At 50.7% G+C, this 18743-nt stretch overlaps 1 protein-coding gene across 2 annotated transcripts in view; it reads right to left on the bottom strand.

The window, feature by feature from the left end:
* Positions 1-422: 422 nt before the first annotated feature.
* The window catches only part of hlfa (HLF transcription factor, PAR bZIP family member a), a 53991-nt gene continuing 35670 nt past the window's right edge, over positions 423-18743 (bottom strand). Inside the window, exons 3-4 of one of the 2 annotated variants that reach the window (XM_072242136.1) lie at positions 6673-6893; positions 423-4765 (exon numbers count right to left, since the gene is read on the bottom strand). In XM_072242136.1, coding sequence (XP_072098237.1) covers positions 4565-4765; positions 6673-6893 — 422 coding nt within the window. In that variant the 3' untranslated portion in view covers positions 423-4564. Of the gene's footprint in view, positions 4769-6672; positions 6894-18743 lie in introns of both variants that reach the window. The other variant, XM_072242135.1, reaches the window with a different exon arrangement.

Below are 18743 nucleotides of genomic sequence, written 5' to 3' on the forward strand. Positions count from 1 at the left end.
CATCGCAGATGAAAAGGCACTCATTCCCTGCTGTATGTCCCAAACAAAACAGAAAATGCTGGAAAGCGTCCTCAGGGTAGCTTCTGAGAGATAAAGGACATTACAACTCGCCTGCCTCTTCCAAGTAGCAATCAGCATTGGTGAGCCCATAATTATGCTGCTTTGTCAAGGGACTGACAAAAAGACCCAGTCAAAGATCTCCCTGTAACCTGACCTGCTACCTATACCCAACATCATTTACTAAGAGTTTCAGAATTCTAGTGCATCTCCACGGGCCCAGAATGTGCCGAATTCTGACCCTAGAGTTTGACTTAATGTAGGAACAATTTCATGGTTTTAACTTTATCAGGACCACAAGCCAACAACTAGAGTGGAACAAGACCCAAATGCTGAGATTAATTCTCAGGGAATCACATTACCCCATGATTGATGTGTAAGGAGAAAAATCTCAGTAAATGGTTTGCATCAAAACTTTGCTCATTAGAGTAGTTCCAAGGCTTCCCTGGGAAGACATTTCTAAAGTTAGGATCAGGGCAAAGCTCACCCTACAATGTCCTATTAGATGTACCCACAGCAGGGAGATGCAGGTGAGACACAGAGCACACCTCCCACTGCACCTACCCATCACACACTCCCAGGATCAGACGCAGAAAGAAGCTCCCTCCACACTGTCCCATCACATACTCTCAGGGTCAAACACAGAGTGAATCTCCCCCAACACCGTCCCATCACACACTCCCAGGGTCAAACACAGATTGAAGCTCCATCCACACTGTCCCATCACACTCTCTTGGGATCAGCCACAGGTGAAACTCTCTCCACACCATCCCTTCACACACTCCTAGGGTCAGATAGAGTGAAGCTCCGTCTACACAGTTTCATCACACCCTCCTGAGGTCAGACACAGAGTGAAGCTCCCTCCACACCATCCCATCACACACTCCCGGGTTCAGACACAGAGTGAAGCTCTCTCTACACCATCCCATTACACACTCCCAGGGTCAGACACAGAGAGAAGCTCCCTCTACACGGTCCCATCACACACTCCCAGGGTCAAACACAGATTGAAGCTCCATCCACACTGTCCCATCACACTCTCTTGGGATCAGCCACAGAGTGAAACTCTCTCCACACCATCCCTTCACACACTCCTAGGGTCAGATAGAGTGAAGCTCCGTCTACACAGTTTCATCACACCCTCCTGAGGTCAGACACAGAGTGAAGCTCCCTCCACACCATCCCATCACACACTCCCGGGTTCAGACACAGAGTGAAGCTCTCTCTACACCATCCCATTACACACTCCCAGGGTCAGACACAGAGAGAAGCTCCCTCTACACGGTCCCATCACACACTCCCAGGGTCAAACACAGATTGAAGCTCCATCCACACTGTCCCATCACACTCTCTTGGGATCAGCCACAGAGTGAAACTCTCTCCACACCATCCCTTCACACACTCCTAGGGTCAGATAGAGTGAAGCTCCGTCTACACAGTTTCATCACACCCTCCTGAGGTCAGACACAGAGTGAAGCTCCCTCCACACCATCCCATCACACACTCCCGGGTTCAGACACAGAGTGAAGCTCTCTCTACACCATCCCATTACACACTCCCAGGGTCAGACACAGAGAGAAGCTCCCTCTACACGGTCCCATCAAACACTCCTGGGATCACACATGAAGCTCCCTCCGCATCATCCATCACACACTCCCAGTGTCAGATACAGAGTGAAACTCCCTCCACATTGTCCCATCAGACACTCCCAGTGTCAGATACAGAGTGAAACTCCCTCCACACCGTCCCATCACACACTCCCAGGGTCAGACACAGAGTGAAACTCCCTCCACACTGTCCCATCACACACTCCTGGGGTCAGACACAGAGTGAATCTCCCTCCACACCGTCCCATCACACACTTCCGGGGTCAGACACAGAGTGAAACTCCCTCCACACTGTCCCATCACACACTCCCAGGGTCAGACACAGAGTGAAGCTCCCACCTCACGGTCTCATCACACTCTCCTGGGGTCAGACACAGAATGAAGCTCCCTCTACACTGTCCCATCACACACTCCTGGGGTCAGACACAGAGTGAATCTCCCTCCACACCGTCCCATCACACACTCCCGGGGTCAGACACAGAGTGAAGCTCCCTCCACACCATCCCATCACACACTCTCGGGGTCAGACTCAGAGAGAAGCTCCCTCCACACTGTCCCATCACACACTCCCAGGGTCAGACACAGAGAGAAGCTCCCTCCACACCGTCCCATCACAGACTCCCGGGGTCAGACACAGAGAGAAGCTCCCTCCACACCGTCCCATCACAGACTCCCGGGGTCAGACACAGAGAGAAGCTCCCTCCACACCGTCCCATCACACACTCCCGGGGTCAGACACAGAGTGAAGCTCCCTCCACACCATCCCATCACACACTCTCGGGGTCAGACTCAGAGAGAAGCTCCCTCCACACTGTCCCATCACACACTCCCAGGGTCAGACACAGAGAGAAGCTCCCTCCACACCGTTCCATCACAGACTCCCGGGGTCAGACACAGAGAGAAGCTCCCTCCACACCGTCCCATCACAGACTCCCGGGGTCAGACACAGAGAGAAGCTCCCTCCACACCGTCCCATCACACACTCCCTGGGTCAGACTCAGAGAGAAGAGAAGCTTGTTCTACACCAAGGAGATCAAACTCAGACAAACTGCTCTGATGTGATCTTGAAGCCATATCCACCCGACCCAACCTGACTGATCTGTATCATTGGGCCTTACTGAAGAGGGCTGCTTTATACAAATTTTTAGCTTTCCAGAAACTGATTTACTGTGTCTCTGAGTTGAAGGAAAAGACAACTACCCCAGTATCCAAACATTGAAGTTAAAGCCTCTCTCCCTGTCCACTGAAGAGTGAAGCATTCTGTTCTATGATCTAAACTCTTTCTTTATAGAATACACAATATATAATATAACTTTATTTTTCTTAAAATACACTTGTCAGCATTCCATTCAAAAATACTGTACAAAAAGGACCTTTATAATTCTCTCTATAAACATTAACATTATCATATAGAACATCTATGCTTTTGGTGAGTATAAATCAGGCTGAAAGCGAGAATTACCCACCATTCACAGCTAAACCCTGATCACTGGGGGCCTGTACTGACCACCTCTACATTCAAATATCCAAAATCAAGTGGCCTTCAAAACCCACAAGGGTTACACTTCTTTGCAGATTTTTTAAAAAAGAGAATCGATCCCCCTTCTCAATAGCTGGTGCTAGTTCTTCGTGGTATGGGAGCCCCTCGTTCAGACAGCCAACCCCACCTCTGAGGGGGGGAGCTGACATAAAGAGCAACTGATTAATCCGAGATCCCAACAGCTTTGGAGAAAGGGAGGCTCTTCCAGCCCTCTTGGACCAACCAGGACTCCATGACAACCACAAACCTTGCCTTCACTGACGTTAATACCATTATTGCTTTTAGTTTGGAGAAAAATAAAAGCTTAGCCCAACACGCCATGCCTTACACTCAGGGAGATGAGAAGAGTGTTGGGAGAAGGGAGTAAACTCACAATTGTTAAATTGTTTTCATAAACAAGCATGCACTTGGAGGAGGAAGTTCACCAACGTTGAAAGGTTACCGTCTTCATTCTAAAAAGCACATTAGGGATACATCACAGAGAAAGGGAATACAGTTAACAACTAAAATTTAAATTATATATAATCTTGAGCATTTTCTCCTTCACCAGAAGTTCAGAGGTTGGAGAATAGTGAGGGGGGGGGGGGAGAAGGTGGGAATGATGGGGAAGAATGAGCTGTCAAAAAACCAACACACAGCCTGGGGTTAGAAGTCAGTGACAGGTTGCAAATGTTTTCTCTTTAAAACTCTGCAATTATCTAACAACAGATTTTTTTTAAAAATAGGAGATTGAGAGCATTTGACAACCTGCTTGTCTGCTGGATGGGGGAGGGGGGTCATGCTGGATCTCAGGGGCGGTTAGGAACTCTGAAAGCGAAATTGAAGATCTTACAGCGATGACTATTTCTATGGGGAAAGGCAGGGCCTATCGCCAAAAGCGAGGGGAAGAAATGAACTTGGATCTAGAAGCAACAGACGAGTTCTCAAAAAACAGGCGCAGGGTCTGCGGTTAGAAGCCCAGGGGCTAGAGAACTCCATATGGGTGACTGATTACAAATGCTTTTTTTTAAAACTCTGCAATTATCTAACAACAGTTTAAAAAAAAACGGGAGATTAAGAGCATTTGACGACCCGTTTGTGTGCTGGATGGGGGGGGGGGGGGGGAGATGAATCATGCTGGATTTCAGGGGAGGGAGGGGGCTCTGAAAGTGAAATTGAAGATCTTACTATGATTACTGTTTCTAGGGGGAAGGTAGGCCCTGTTTCCAAAGGGGACACAGGACTCTGGAACTGATGCCAATCTGTCCCTCTTGGCTTGTGCTCGGAACAGGTGGTGGGGGGAGGGGGGAGGGGGAGGAAACAGGGGGGAGATGGATCAGGTCTTGCAAACTTCCTCCAGAGCCCTCTGGTGGGGTGGTGGTCAGGCATCATATTTGGAGAGGATGTTCTTGCACCTGCTTAGCTCCTTCCGCAGGTCGGCCAGTTCTTGACGCAGTGCCGAGTTCTCTTTCTCCAGGAAGGCCGCGCGGATGGCGATCTGGTTCTCCTTGAGGCGCCGGGCATCCCGGGAGCGCTTGGCCGCCATGTTGTTCTTCCTGCGCCGAGCCCAGTACTTTTCATCCTGCTCATGGTTTGAAGTTTGAGGGGAAGGGGGAGATGTTAGACTTAGTAAAAGGGAGACACTGGAGGGGAGCAGGGAGCTGGGTTTGATGGAGAATGATTCTCCACCTGACACCGGTTGGATCTGCTGTCAAATTTCCAAGCCTGCCCCTCACATACGGGCCAGGCAGCATTAATGGAGGGGAATAAACAGTCGACGTTTCGGGCTGAGACCCCTCATCAGGACTGGAAAGGAAGGAGGCAGAAGGCAGGGTAGGAAGGAGGGTGGTGGGGGGTGGGGACGGGGGAGGAGGACAAGCTGGCGGGTGACAGGTGAGATCAGGTGAGAAGGGTGGAGATGGAAGGAAGGTGGGGACAGGGTAAAAAATCAGCCTTGATGGAATGGCGGAGAACACTCGATGGGCCAAATGGCCGAATTCTGCTCCTGTGTTTTATGGGCTTATGGAACGATGTGAGAAGCTGGGAGGTGGAAGAGAGAAAGGGCTGTAAGGAGGACTTCCTTCCTTTCCAGCCCTGACGAAAGACCTTGGCCATAACATCAACTGTTTATTCCCCTCCATAGATGTTGCCCGAGTTCCTGCAACAGTTTGTGTGTGTTGCTCTGCGTTGCCAGCACCTGCAGCTTCCCTGGGGTCTCACATGCAACATTTTTCCCACGCTAAGATCTACAGAGAGCACAGCCCACAGCTGCACGTATCCAAGGGCGGCAAGGAAACATGACCAGCAGAAGCTCACTCAGCCCCTTAAGCCTCCCCTATCCCTTAACATGATCATGGCCAAAGGCAGGGGTTCCCAGCCTGCGGCCCGAGGACCACTCGGTAATTGCCGGGGGTCCACGACATAAAAAAGGGTTGGGAAACCCTGGCCTAAGGTGAAAGGGGACAGACTGACGGGCAACTCTTTCCACACAGACAGTGGTCCGTATGTGGAATGAGCTGCCAGAGGAAGTGATGAAGACATTTTTGACAGGTACAGGTGACTTGATAGACGTGTACAAGATGATAAGAGGCATCGATCGAGCAGACAACCAGACATTTTCTCCCCCAGGTGGAAATAACTGATATGGGGAGGGTAATTTTAAAGTACGGAGGGATGTCAGGGGTAGCTTTTTCTACACAAAATGTGGTGGGTGTGGAACACACTGCCGGGGTGGTGGTAGAGACAGATACATTAGGGACATTTAAAAGACTCCTGGATAGGCACATGGAAGGTAGAAAACTGCAGGGCTAAGTAGGGGGGAAGGGTTAGGTTGATCTTAGAGTGGGTTAAAAAGGTCAGCACCACATTGTGGGCTGAAGGGCCTGTACCGTGTTGTAATGGTCTATGTTCCACGGCCTCAGCTCCTCCTGGGTCAGACCCCCAGAACTCTTAAGTTCTCCAAACCTTCCATCGTATCCATCTATCCACCAGGGATAAACTGGCCCTGCTATTCACTTCTTGTGCCAGGGAGCCAACCCCACCTGGACTTTATTCCCTGGAGCGCAGGAGAATGAGGGAGGTATTTAAAATTACGAGGGGTATAGACAGGGTCTTTCCACTGAGGTCGGGTGAGAAGAGGACAAGGATCAAAGGGGAAATGTTTAAGGAGAAGCCGTGGGGAACCACCTTCGCTCGAAGGTTTGGCGAGAGTGTGGAATGAGTTGCCAACAGAAGTGGATTTCAATATTTACGAGAGGTTTGGATGGGTGGGACATGGAGGGCTGTGGTTCAGGAGGAGGTTGATGGAGCGAAGGGCCGTTTTCTGTGCTGTGGTGCCCTATGACTGAAGGCAAGAAAATCTGCCGAGTTACTGGAAGTGGTGTTCAGACCACCAGCATCGTACCGCTCCCCCCCCTCCTCCTACCACGCCTCCCCCCCCCCCACCGCGCCGCACTGCCTCCCCACCTTGCTGAACCAGTTCCAAGTTACCTTCATCTCATCAGGCACAAAGACCTTACGGGCTTTCTTAATCATTGGCTGAGGCTTCAGCTCCTCGTCCGTGAACTTGCGCTTGCGCGGGTCGAACATCTCCTGCCCTGGGATACTGGACAGGGCCAGGTCAGCGGGATCCGGCTCGTAGCTGACTGGCACTTGGATGCTCTCTGGGTCAATCGGACTTGGCGTGTTGCGGCTGGGCGGTAGGATTTGGCCTGCAAGGATAAAAGATTTTAAAGAAGATTAGTTTTATTTGCAACATGTAAGTAATAGAACACAGAACACTACAGCACAGTACAGGCCCTTCGGCCCACAATGTTGTGCCGACCCTTTACCCTACTCCAAGATCAATTTAACCCTTCCCTCCCACACAGCCTCCATTTTCTTTCCGTCAATGTGAATATATCTAAGAGTCTCTTAAACGTCCCTAATGTATCTGTCTCTACCACTAGTTTCTTTGCCTCCACATCTGTTTGCAGGATGAAGCTTTCCAGTCCAGGGCATCAGAGATGTCCTCCTCCTTCAAAGAACGTGGTTTCCCTTCCTCCACCATTCATGCTGCCCTCACCTGCATCTCCTCCATGTCTCGTACATCCACATTCAACCCATCTTCCCACTGCCTTAACAGGGATAGAGTTCCCCTTGTCCTTACCTACCGACCAACGGGCCTCTGCATCCAACACATCATCCTCCACAACTTCTGCCATCTCCAAAGGGACCCCACCACTAAACATATCTTTACCTCCCCCTACTTCTCACTTTCCGCAGGGATCGCTCCCCTCTGTGAATCTCTTGTCCATTCGCCTGTCCCTACTAATCTCCCTCCTGGCACTTATCTTGGCAGTAGCCAAAGTGCTACATCTGCCCGTTCACCTCCTCCATCACCTCTGTTCAGGACCCCAAACGGTCCTTCCAGGTGAGGCAACACCTCACCTGCCAATCAGCTGGGGGGTTGTCTACTGCGTCCGGTGCTCCCGATGCGTCTCCTCTACACTGGTGAGACCACTTCGTCGAGCGCCTCCGCTCCATCCGGCAAAAGTGGAACTTCTGCCTTTCAGAAGCCCAGATGATCTTCCCACTGAAAGTTTTAATTCTGATTCTCATTCCCATTCCGTCATGTCGGTCCGTGGCCTCCTCTCGTGCCAAGATGAGGCCACCCCCAGGGTGGAGGAGCAAAACCTCATACTCCATCAGAGTAGCCTCCAACCTGATGGCATGATACCGATTTCTCTTTCTGGTAAACAAATTTTTCACTCCCCCTCCCCTCTTCCTCTAGTCTATCACCTGCCCATTCCTTCCCTTTCTCCCATGGTCCACTCTCCTCCCTATCAGATTCCTCCCTCCCCAGTCCTTTACCTTTTCTGCCCACCGGGATTCCCCGATCACCTAGCTACCCCCTTCCCCTGCCCCCTCCCCACCTAGCTATCCCCCTTCCCCGGCCCCCCTCCCCACCTAGCTATCCTCCTTCCCCGGCCCCCCTCCCCACCTAGCTATCCCCCTTCCCCTGGCCCCCCCACCTAGCTATCCCCCCTTCCCCGGCCCCCCCACCTAGCTATCCCCCTTCCCCGGCCCCCCTCCCCACCTAGCTATCCCCCTTCCCCTGGCCCCCCCACTTAGCTATCCCCTTCCCCTGCCCCCCTCCCCACCTAGCTATCCCCCTTCCCCGGCCCCCCTCCCCACCTAGCTATCCCCCTTCCCCTTGCCCCCCCACCTAGCTATCCCCCTTCCCCGGCCCCTCTCCCACTTAGCTATCCCCCTTCCCCTGCCCCCTCCCCACCTAGCTATCTCCCTCCCCCGGCCCCTCTCCCCACCTAGCTATCCCCCTTCCCCGGCCCCTCTCCCCACCTAGCTATCCCCCTTCCCCGGCCCCTCTCCCCACCTAGCTATCCCCCTTCCCCTGGCCCCCCCACCTTTTTATTCTAACGTCTTCCCCCTCCCTTTCCAGTCCTGAAGAGGAGTCTCGGCCCGAAACATCGACTGTTTACTCTTTTCCACAGATGCTGCCTGACCTGCTGAGTTTCTCAAGCATTTTCTGTGCATTGCTCTGGATTTCCAGTACCTGCAGAATCGCCTGTGTTTACTGTCTCACCGGGTTTTCTTGGCATTCCCTGACCTAGGATTGAGAGATTAGTCATTGACGCAAATGACACAGTTCCAACACGTTTCGATGTACCCATGACAAATAAAACTAATCTAATGGCTTCCCATGTTTATGCACGTCAGATCCAAACTATGTTAGAGTTTGAGCTCTTGTCTAACAAGTTGTGAACAATCAGATCTGCCTTTCAGAAGCCTGAGTGATACTCACAGCACACCAAGTTATATCTTCAGCAGGTGCGTCTAATCCCTTTTGACATGTGCTGGCATTAAAGATGAGCTTTATTTGTCAGGCGTACATCAAAACAGACAGTTTGCGTCAAGGACCGACACAGCCCGAGGATGTCCTGGGGCTAGCCCGCAAGTATCACTACACTCCTGGCACCAAGGTAGCATGCCCACAACTCCCTAACCCCCATTCGTTACATCATTGCAACGTGGGAGGAAACAGGAGCACCCGGAGGGATTCCACACCGTCATGGGGAGAACGTAGAAACTCCTTACAGACCAGTGCCAGGAATTGAACGTGGGTTGATGGTGCTGTAACAGTGTTAGACTAACCACTTTGCTACCTTGCCCCCCATCATGGTCACTGTTGAGGTCTCCCACCAGCAGCATTCCGGAAGATTTACCAAGAATCAGTACGATATTAGGAACAGCCATGCTAACATCAATAATGACTAATTTCCCAACTTTGCAAAACTTTTCCACCAACTCCAGCTCTGGAATGTGACTGAGCTCTTGCCAGTGGCACCCTGCAGATTCGGGTGTGTACCTTGTTCTGACAGCTGAATTGGTTTAGGACAGCTTTCCGACACCTGTGAAGATTGTAGAGGATCACGCTTACGCGGGTTTGTACAGAACTTACAACCTTCTGATGAGTGGGCCATGTTTCGGGTTTAATCAGACAGAATTGCTCAAGGGGCTTCCTCCTTGGTCTAGACACCAACAATCTCAGTCCAAACCGGAGATGAAAAACCACCCAATTCAATAAAAAGTGGGCATGTGGCCAAGTGGTTAAGGCATTGGACAAATGACCTGAAGGTTGAGAGTTCGAGCGCCAGTCGAGGCAGCATGTTGTGTCCTTGAGCAAGGCACTTAACCACACAGTGCTCTGCGACGACACTGGTGCCAAGCTGTATCGGCCCTTGCCCTCCCCTTGGACAACATTGGTGTCATGGAGAGGGGAGACTTGCAAGATGGGCAACTGCCAGTCTTCCATACAACCTTGCCCAGGCCTGCGCCCTGGAGAGTGAAGACTTTCCAGGCGCAGATCCATGGTCTCACAAGACTAATGGATGCCTTATTTTCAAAAATAAAAAGATAAATCGACAGGCATGAGAGATCGGAAATAAAAACAGAAAACGTCAGGAACTCCCGGGGATCAGAGCATCGTTGCAAAGGCTGGTTCTTTAAAGTTGTTGTTATAACCAGCGGGGTGAGCTCTCACCATCTATTAAATGCTCCTAATGACGTGCGCCTCAAATAGCCTCTGACAACCAAGTCCAGCTCCTGGACTTCACATGTGGCTATCCCAACGGAATCACTTCTACTGACTGGAGAAGGGCCAAAGACGGTTACTGGTGCCTTAAAACCAGTCGCTTTGGGCAGAAGGGGCTTGTCAGCCATGGTTGGCAGCTCATCTCAGAGAGGGAAAACGCTGATCTCAAACCTCCGCTGCCTTGCGGCTATACCCACTCACGGGGAAGGCTTCGGGAGTAAACTCCGAGGAGAAATCCAGGGCTGGAGTCCCTAAGGCAGTCCGACGTTGAGTTCAACATTGATTGGGAACTTCCGCAATGCCGCCGGTGCCAAGTTGTCTCGGTCTTTGCCGTTCCGTTGGATTCATCAGCTGCGTGAAGGGGGGGAGCCTGCTGCATGGACGACAGCCTGCTCTCCGCATCGTACAGCCCCGGCTTGTGTATCACAGACAGCTGGAACGCATCAGCCATGGTCCACCCTGACCAACGAAGGGCCTCACAATTGCAAAGAGACACAGTCAGTGTTTATGTTCGAGATTCTCCATAACTTAAAAGACCCGAGTATTCAATGTTTCCAGCTGCGAATCTTCATGAAGACAAAACACACACGATTTTCTCCTGTTTCTGCCTCAGGCTGAGTTGAAGGTCAGTGGTGGGGATATTTATAGGTCTGTAGCAGTGTTACACATTTTGTGGAGACTTCTGGAGCTCATGCAAACACTTTCCTATGCAAAAAAAAACACAAAATGCTGGACGAACTCAACAATTCAGGCTCCTTCTATGGAGACGAATAAACAGCCGATGTTTTGGGCTGACACCATTCAGCAGGACTGGAAAGAGCCAGTATAAGGAGGTTAGGGAAGGGGATGTACAAGCTGGGAGGGGATAGGTGAGACTAGATGAGGGGGGAAGGCGAGTGAGTGGAGGAGGGGGGGATGAAGTGAGAAGCTGGCAGGTGATAGGTGAGACCAGGGGAAGAGGGAATGAGGGTGGATGGGGAGAGGGGATGAAGTGAGGAGCTGGGAGGTGATAGGTGAGACCAGGGGAAGGGGGAATGAGGGTGGATGGGGAGAAGGGATGAAGTGAGAAGCTGGCAGGGGATAGGTGAGATCAGGGGAAGGGGGAATGAGGGTGGATGGGGAGAAGGGATGAAGTGAGAAGCTGGCAGGGGATAGGTGAGATCAGGGGAAGGGGAATGAGGGTGGATGGGGAGAAGTGAGAAGCTGGGAAGTGATAGGTGGAAGAGGTAAAAGGCTGAAGAAGGAATCTGATAGGAGAGGAGAGTGGACCATGGGAGAAAGGGAAGGAGGAGAGGAACCAGAGGGAGGTGAGGAGAAGGTGTGAGAGGGGAGCCAGAATGGGGAATGGAAAAAGTGAAGCAGGGCTACGCTGGCTACCCTCTCAACCCCTATTCTGGTTTCTACCCAGTTCCTTTCCAATCCTGATGAAGGGCCTCAGATTGAAACGCTGACTATTTATTCCCCTCCATAGATGCTGCCTGACCTGCTGAGTTCGAACATAGAACAGTACAGCACACTTCAGGCCCTTTGGTCCATGATGTTGTGTTCGTCTTTAGTCTACTCCCGGATCAATCTAACCCTTCCCTCCCACAGAACCCTCATTTTTCTACCATCCAAGAGTCTCTGTAATGTTGTGAGTGTATCTGCCTCTACTACCATTCCTGGTAGGGTACCCTGCAAACCCACTACTCTCTGTGTAAAAACTTTACCTCTGACATCCCCTCTGCTTTCCCCCAACCACCTTAACACCCCCTGGTTTTAGCCGATTCCATCCTGGGAAAAAGTCTCTGGTTGTCCATTCAATCTATGCCTCCTATCATCTTATACACCTCTAATCCTCCTTCCTCTCCAGTGAAAAGCCCTAGCTCGCTCGACCAAACTTCATAAGACATGCTTGCTGTTTGGCCATAAAATGGTAACACACACAGAACGCTGGAGGCACTCGGCAGGTCAGGCAGCATCTATGGAGAGGAATAAACCAACAACGTTTCAGACCCAGGACCCTTCATCAGGACTGAAAAGGAAGGCGGGAGATGTCAGAATAAAAAGGTCGGGGGGTGGGAATGAGTGGAAAGAGGACAAGCTAGAAGCGAAGCTGATAAGTGAGACCAGGTGGAGGAGGGATGAAGTGGATGGTTGATGGTCAGTGCAGACCGGATGGGCTGAATGGCCCGTTTTTGTGCTGTACCACTCTGAGGAGCTGCTGTTATAGTGAAAACAACATGGGTTAGAAGAGTTGCAAACATGATGAAACCTGCAGATGCTGGAAGTTCAAGCAACACACACAAAATGCTGGTGAATGCAGCAGGCCAGGCAGCATCTCTAGGAAGAGGTACAGTCGACGTTTCAGGCCGAGACCCTTCGTCAGGACTAACTGAAAGAAGAGCTAGTAAGAGATTTGAAAGTGGGAGGGGGAGGGGGAGATCCAAAATGATAGGAGAAGACAAGAGGGGGAGGGATGGAGCCAAGAGCTGGGCAGGTGATTGGCAAAAGGGGATATGAGAGGATCATGGGACAGGAGGCCCAGGGAGAAGGAAAAGGGAGAGGGGGGGAAAACCCAGAGGAAGATGGAGAGCAGGCAAGGAGTTATTGTGAGAGTGATAGAGAGAGGGGAAAAAAGGGGGAATAAATAAATAAATAAGGGATGGGGTAAGGAGGGGAAAGGAGGGGAGGAGGGGTAAGGAGGGATTTGGAGGGGTTTGGAGGGGAGGAGGGGAGGAGTGAGAGGGGAGGAGAGGAGGGAAGGAGGGGTGAGGAGGGGAGGAGGGGTGAGGGGACGAGGGGTGGGGGAGGAGGGTAAGGGGGGAGAGGTGAGGAGGAAAGGAGTGAGGAGGGGAGCAGGGGTAAGGAGGGGAGAAGGGGTAAGGAGGGGAGTGGGGGTAAGAAGAGGAGGAGGGGTTAGGAGGAGGAGAGGAGGAGGGGGGAGGTGTAAGGTGGAGGAGGGGTAAGGGGGAGGAGGGGTAAGGGGGGGAGGTGTAGAGGGGTTAGAAGGGTAGGAGGTGTAAGAGGGATGGGTTAGAAGGGGAGGAGGGGTAAGGAGGGGGAAGGGTGAGGAGGGGGTAAGGAGGGGAGGGTTAAGGAGGGGAGGAGGGTTGAGGAGTGGAGGAGGGGAGGAGGGGTGAGGAGGGGGTGGGGTAAGGAGGGGGAGAGTTGAGGAGGGGAGGAGTGAGGAGGGGAGCAGGGGTAAGGAGGGGAGCAGGGGTAAGGAGGGGAGTGGGGGTAAGAAGAGGAGGAGGGGTTAGGAGAAGGAGAGGAGGAGGGGAGGAAGGTAAGGAGGTGTGAGCGGGTGAGGGGGAGGGGTAAAGAGGGGAAAGGAGGGGGAGGAGGGGAAAGGAGGGGGAGGAGGGGGGAGGTGTAAGGTGTAGGAGGGGTAAGGGGGAGGAGGAGTAAGGGGTAAGGGGGAGGGTAAGGGGGGGGAGGTGTAGAGGAGTTAGAAGGGTAGGAGGTGTAAGAGGGACGGGTTAGAAGGGGAGGAGGGGTAAGGAGGGGGAGGGGTGAGGTGGGGTAAGGAGGGGAGGAGGGGGAGGGGTGAGGTGGGGTAAGGGGGAGGGTTAAGGAGGAGAGGAGGGTTGAGGAGTGGAGGATGGGAGGAGGGGTAAGGAGGGGAGGGGGTGTGGAAGGAGGAGTGGTAAGGAGGGGAGGAGTGGGGAGGAGGGGTGAGGAGGGGTAAAGAGGGGTGGAGGAGTTTGAAGAGTGCTCACATCCTACTGCAGTCAGGCCAAGTGCTTGCGTGGAAGGGAAGTGAAGTGAACCTGGGTCGTCCTCAACTGCGAGAGGCCCGCTCTGAAGATGTGGTGCTGTGTCGGTGCGTACCCGCCCGCCAGTGGTTTACATTGCAGCACACACAGAGATGGCAGTAGCAGTGAGCCACAGTGTTTGCTGTTCACCACACGGGGGAGTGATAGCACAGCTTTCATTTAGGTGGGCCCTGCTGAGCTGAAACATGATTCACCCAACAGAGCGCGAGTGGGATTAACTGGCACCCGGGCGAAACCAGCACATCCCAGATTAGTAAATCACGTGAGCCACTGCTGGCAGGGAGCAGCACCTTTCCACGGATCGTATCCAGCCACACCGTCAAAAGCACAGGACGTTCCGCAGAGGCTGCCGGTCTGGAGTATTTCAGTGTGCTGCTACCGAGCACAGCTTCTCTCGCCCAGTCACCTTGTCACTTGAAACACACACACAAGATGCTGGAGGAACTCAGCTGGTCGGGCAGCATCTACGGAAAAGAGTAAGCAGTTGGTGTTTCGGGCTGAGACCTTTCCTCAGGACAGGAAAGAAAGATGAGAAGTCAGAGACGATTGGCTGCTGAGTCCCTCCAGCATTTTGTGCATGTCACTGGATCTCCAGCCTCTGCAGAGTCTCCTGTGTTTGTCACATTATCATTTCCTGTCAGAGTCACCTGCACTTAGAGTCATAGTGTACAACAGCACACAAACAGGCCCTTCGGCCCATCTAGCCTGTGGCAATCTATTGATCTTCCTACTCCCATCAACCTGCATACCCCTGCCATCCATTTCTCTCTCCAAATTTCTCTTGAAGAAGTTCCCCTCTTGTTCCCCTTAAACATTTCACCTTTCACCCTTAACCTATGACCTCTAGTTCTAGTCTCACCTAATCTCTGTGGAAAAAGCCTGCTTGCATTTACCCTATCTACACCTCTCATAATTTTGTACACTGCTATCAAATCTCCCCTCATCCTCCTAAACTCCAGGCATTAAATTCCTAACGGATGCAACCTTTCCCTGGAAACATCCTTGCAGTCTTTCAGTCTTATTGATATGGTTCCTGCATGTAGATGACCAGAACTGCAGACAATATGTCAAATTAGGCCTTACCAATATCGTACACATCTTCAACATAATGTCCCACCTCACGTTATGAATCAGTCTACGTATGCAAACTAATCTTATGTATGTCCGGCCACACTCAAAAAGTTACTTGTACATTTTCTTTTATAGGATTGTTTCCATATTTATGCTTAGCAGCTCATTCTGCTTTTAGGGTGTTTTTACACTGCATGGGATCTGGAGTACTGTAATGATCGCTTCATTCTGCTTTTAGGGTGTTTTTTTAACGATTCATGGGATCTGGTGTAATGGCCACTTTGTTCTACCTTACTCGCGTGCACTGAAGAATGACAGTAAGTGATCTTGAATCTCAACACGCGAGTCCATGGCCTCTCCCACGGTCATCATGAGGCTAAACTCAGGCTGGAGGAGAAACCCCTCATGTTCCCTCCGGGCAGCCTCCAACCTGACGGCATGAACATTGGTATTTATTGAGACACACCGTGGAACAGGCCATTTCGGCCCTTCGAGCCGTGACACCCAGTAACCCCCAAGTTAACCCTAGCCTGATCACGGGGCAATTTACAATGACCAATTAACCTACCAACCGGTACGTCTTTGGACTGTGGGAGGAAACCAGAGTACCTGGAGGAAACCCAAGCAGTCACGGGGAGAATATACAAATTCCTACAGGCAGCGGCCGAAATTGAACCCCGGTTGTCTGATTGTGAAGTGTTGTGCTAACCACTACACTACCACACTTTCTCCAACTTCTGGTAATATCTCCCCCCCACTCTCTTTTTCCATTCCACGTTCTGTTCACCCTCACCTCCCTCTGGTTCCATTTCTCCCATAGTCCACTTTCCTCTCTCAGATCCCTTCTTCTTCAACCCTTTACCTCTTCCACCCATTCCCCTCCCCCATCTTTCTCCTCACCCATCACCTGCTGGCTTGTCCTCTTCCCCCTCCCTCCACCTTCTTATCCTGGCTTCTGCCCCCTTCGTTTCTAGTCCCGATGAAGGGCCTCAGCCTGAAATGTCGACAGTTTATTCCCCTCCACAGATGCCGCCTGACCTGCTGAGCTCCTCCAGCCTTGCTCACCACAGTCATTCACTTCCCGTCGGCAGCAAACCTCACAGGTATAACTGGAGGCCCTTCAAGCCTGCCCTATCATCCAACAGGACCATATCTGTTCTAACCACGTAAACGATTCTGGGAATGAAAGGATTCATGTACGAGGAGCGTTTGATGGCTCTGGGTCTCTACTGGCTGGAGCTTAAGAGAGGGGATCTCGTTGAAATTTATCAAACATTGAAGAGTCTGGATGGAGTGGATGTGAAGAGGATGTTCCCTGTAGTGGGATCTAGGACCAGAGGGAAATGCCTCAGACTAGGGACATTCATTTAGAACCCAGAGACGAGGAGGAATTTCTTTAGCCAGAGGGTGGTGAATCTGGAATTCATTGCCACAGGCAGCTGTGGAGCCCAAGTCATTCAGTAGATTTAAAGCAGAGGTTGATAGGTTTGTGATTAGTCAGGACATCAAAGAGGAGATTCATGAGAAGATTCACTAGAATGATTCCGGGAATGAGAGGGTTAACATATGAGGAACGTTTGTCCGCTCTTGGACTGTATTCCTTGGAGTTTAGAAGAATGAGGGAGGACCTCATAGAAACATTTCGAATGTTGAAAGGCATGGACAGAGTGGATGTGGCAAAGTTGTTTCCCATGATGGGGGAGTCTAGTACGAGAGGGCATGACGTAAGGATTGAAGGGCGCCCATTCAGAACAGAGATGTGAAGAAATTTTTTTAGCCAGAGGGTGGCGAATCTATGGAATTTGTTGCCACGGGCAGCAGTGGAGGCCAAGTCATTGGGAGTGCTTAAGGCAGAGATTGATAGGTATCTGAGTAGCCAGGGCATCAAAGGTTATGGTGAGAAGGCAGGGGAGTGGGACTAAATGGGAGAATGGATCAGCTCATGATAAAATGGTGGAGCAGACTCGATGGGCCTAATGGCCGACTTCTGCTCCTTTGTCTTATGGTCTTATGATTAAGGGGAGAAGGCAGAAGAATGGGGATGACAGGGATGATAAATCAGCCGAGATGGAATGGTGGAGAAGATTGGCCTGATTCTGGTCCTGTGTCTTATTACGATAATATTTCAATAAGGTCACTCTTCATTCTAGAAAATTTTGAAGAGTGCAACCTAAACTGCCCAGCCTCTCTTGACAGGACATTCCTCATCTCCCAGGAAGTATCTTTGTTCCAGCTGGTAGTTCAGTTGTCATTGTAAACTGTCCCATGATGGGTTGTTGGGTGTTGCAGTTCCATGGGCTGGAAAGGCCAATTCTGGACCATCTCAATAAATAAATAAAAGTATCCCGGCTGGTCGCATCATGCTCTGAGTTGGAAACACCAATGACCAGGAAGGGGAAAGGCTGCAGGAAGTGGTTGACACAACTCAATCCATCACAGGTAAAACCTTCCCCACCATTGAGCACATTTACAAGGAGCGATGCCAGGAGAAAGCAGCATCCATCATCAAGGACCCCCACCATCCAGGCCACGCTCCCTTCTCACTACTGCCACCAGGAAGGAGGTACAGGAGCCTTGGATCAAACAACATCAGGTTCAGGAACAGTTATTACCCTTCAACCATCAGTCTCCTGAAATTCACTCACCACAACTCTGAACTGATTCTACAATCTTTAGCCTCCAAGTTCAAGAACTCTACAAATCCTGTTATTTAATCATTTATTTCGTTTGTGCAGTTTGCGTTCTTTTGTACTTTATATACAGCTCTTCATAAATTTTATTCTATTTCTTTATTTTCCTGTAAGCACCTAAAGGAGAACGAATCCCAAGGTGGCGCTGTACACGCTGACATATGCACACTTTGATAATACATTTAATTTCACTTTGAGCCAACCCCACTTTCTTGGATTCCTGAGAAAGGCACGCCATTGGGAGTTTGAGGAGATCTTGTATGTCATCAAAGACTGTAGCAAATTTCTACAGATGTACAGTGGGGAGCATTCTGATTGGTTGCAGAATCTGTAAATTCCTGAAAAAAAAATCCCAAGTACAGTGGATTCTGGTTAATTTGGACACATCGGGATCAATGCCCAATTAGGTGACTGCCCCAATTAACTGAAATGGTTCAAAAGGTATAAAAAAGACAAACTACATTTTAACTGAGTAATAAATTATACATTTCAAGGAAATACAGAACAAATGAGAACACTACCAATGCTACTAGTACAGTACTATAAAACTGTATTAGTTTTAATAGTTATCAACTGGAGAATTCATGCAGCGCATGTTGCTGTGTTCCTTTGATTGACTGTAAATGAACAAAATCAGTGCAGACAGAATCAGGTTTAGTATCACTGGTATATGTGGCAAAATGTGCTAAATTTCAACAGCAGTACAATGTAATACATAATAGAGAGAAAAAAGAAAACTGAATTGTTCCCCATAGTGCGTTCTCCTGGACCGAGATCTCAGACGTTGTTCCCGGGATTTGTTGGAGCCACTCTCCCAGTCCAGGTGCTCCTATCACCACTGGGATCACTCTGGCTTTAACCTTCCGTATCCTTTCTATCTGCTCTTTCAAGCTCTGGCATTTCTCCTGGTATACTCTTCTTCCTGATGCTCCTGTCATTCAGAATCGC

The sequence above is a fragment of the Mobula birostris genome, chromosome 24, assembly GCF_030028105.1.
Source record: "Mobula birostris isolate sMobBir1 chromosome 24, sMobBir1.hap1, whole genome shotgun sequence".
In the NCBI taxonomy this organism is placed as follows: domain Eukaryota; kingdom Metazoa; phylum Chordata; class Chondrichthyes; order Myliobatiformes; family Myliobatidae; genus Mobula; species Mobula birostris.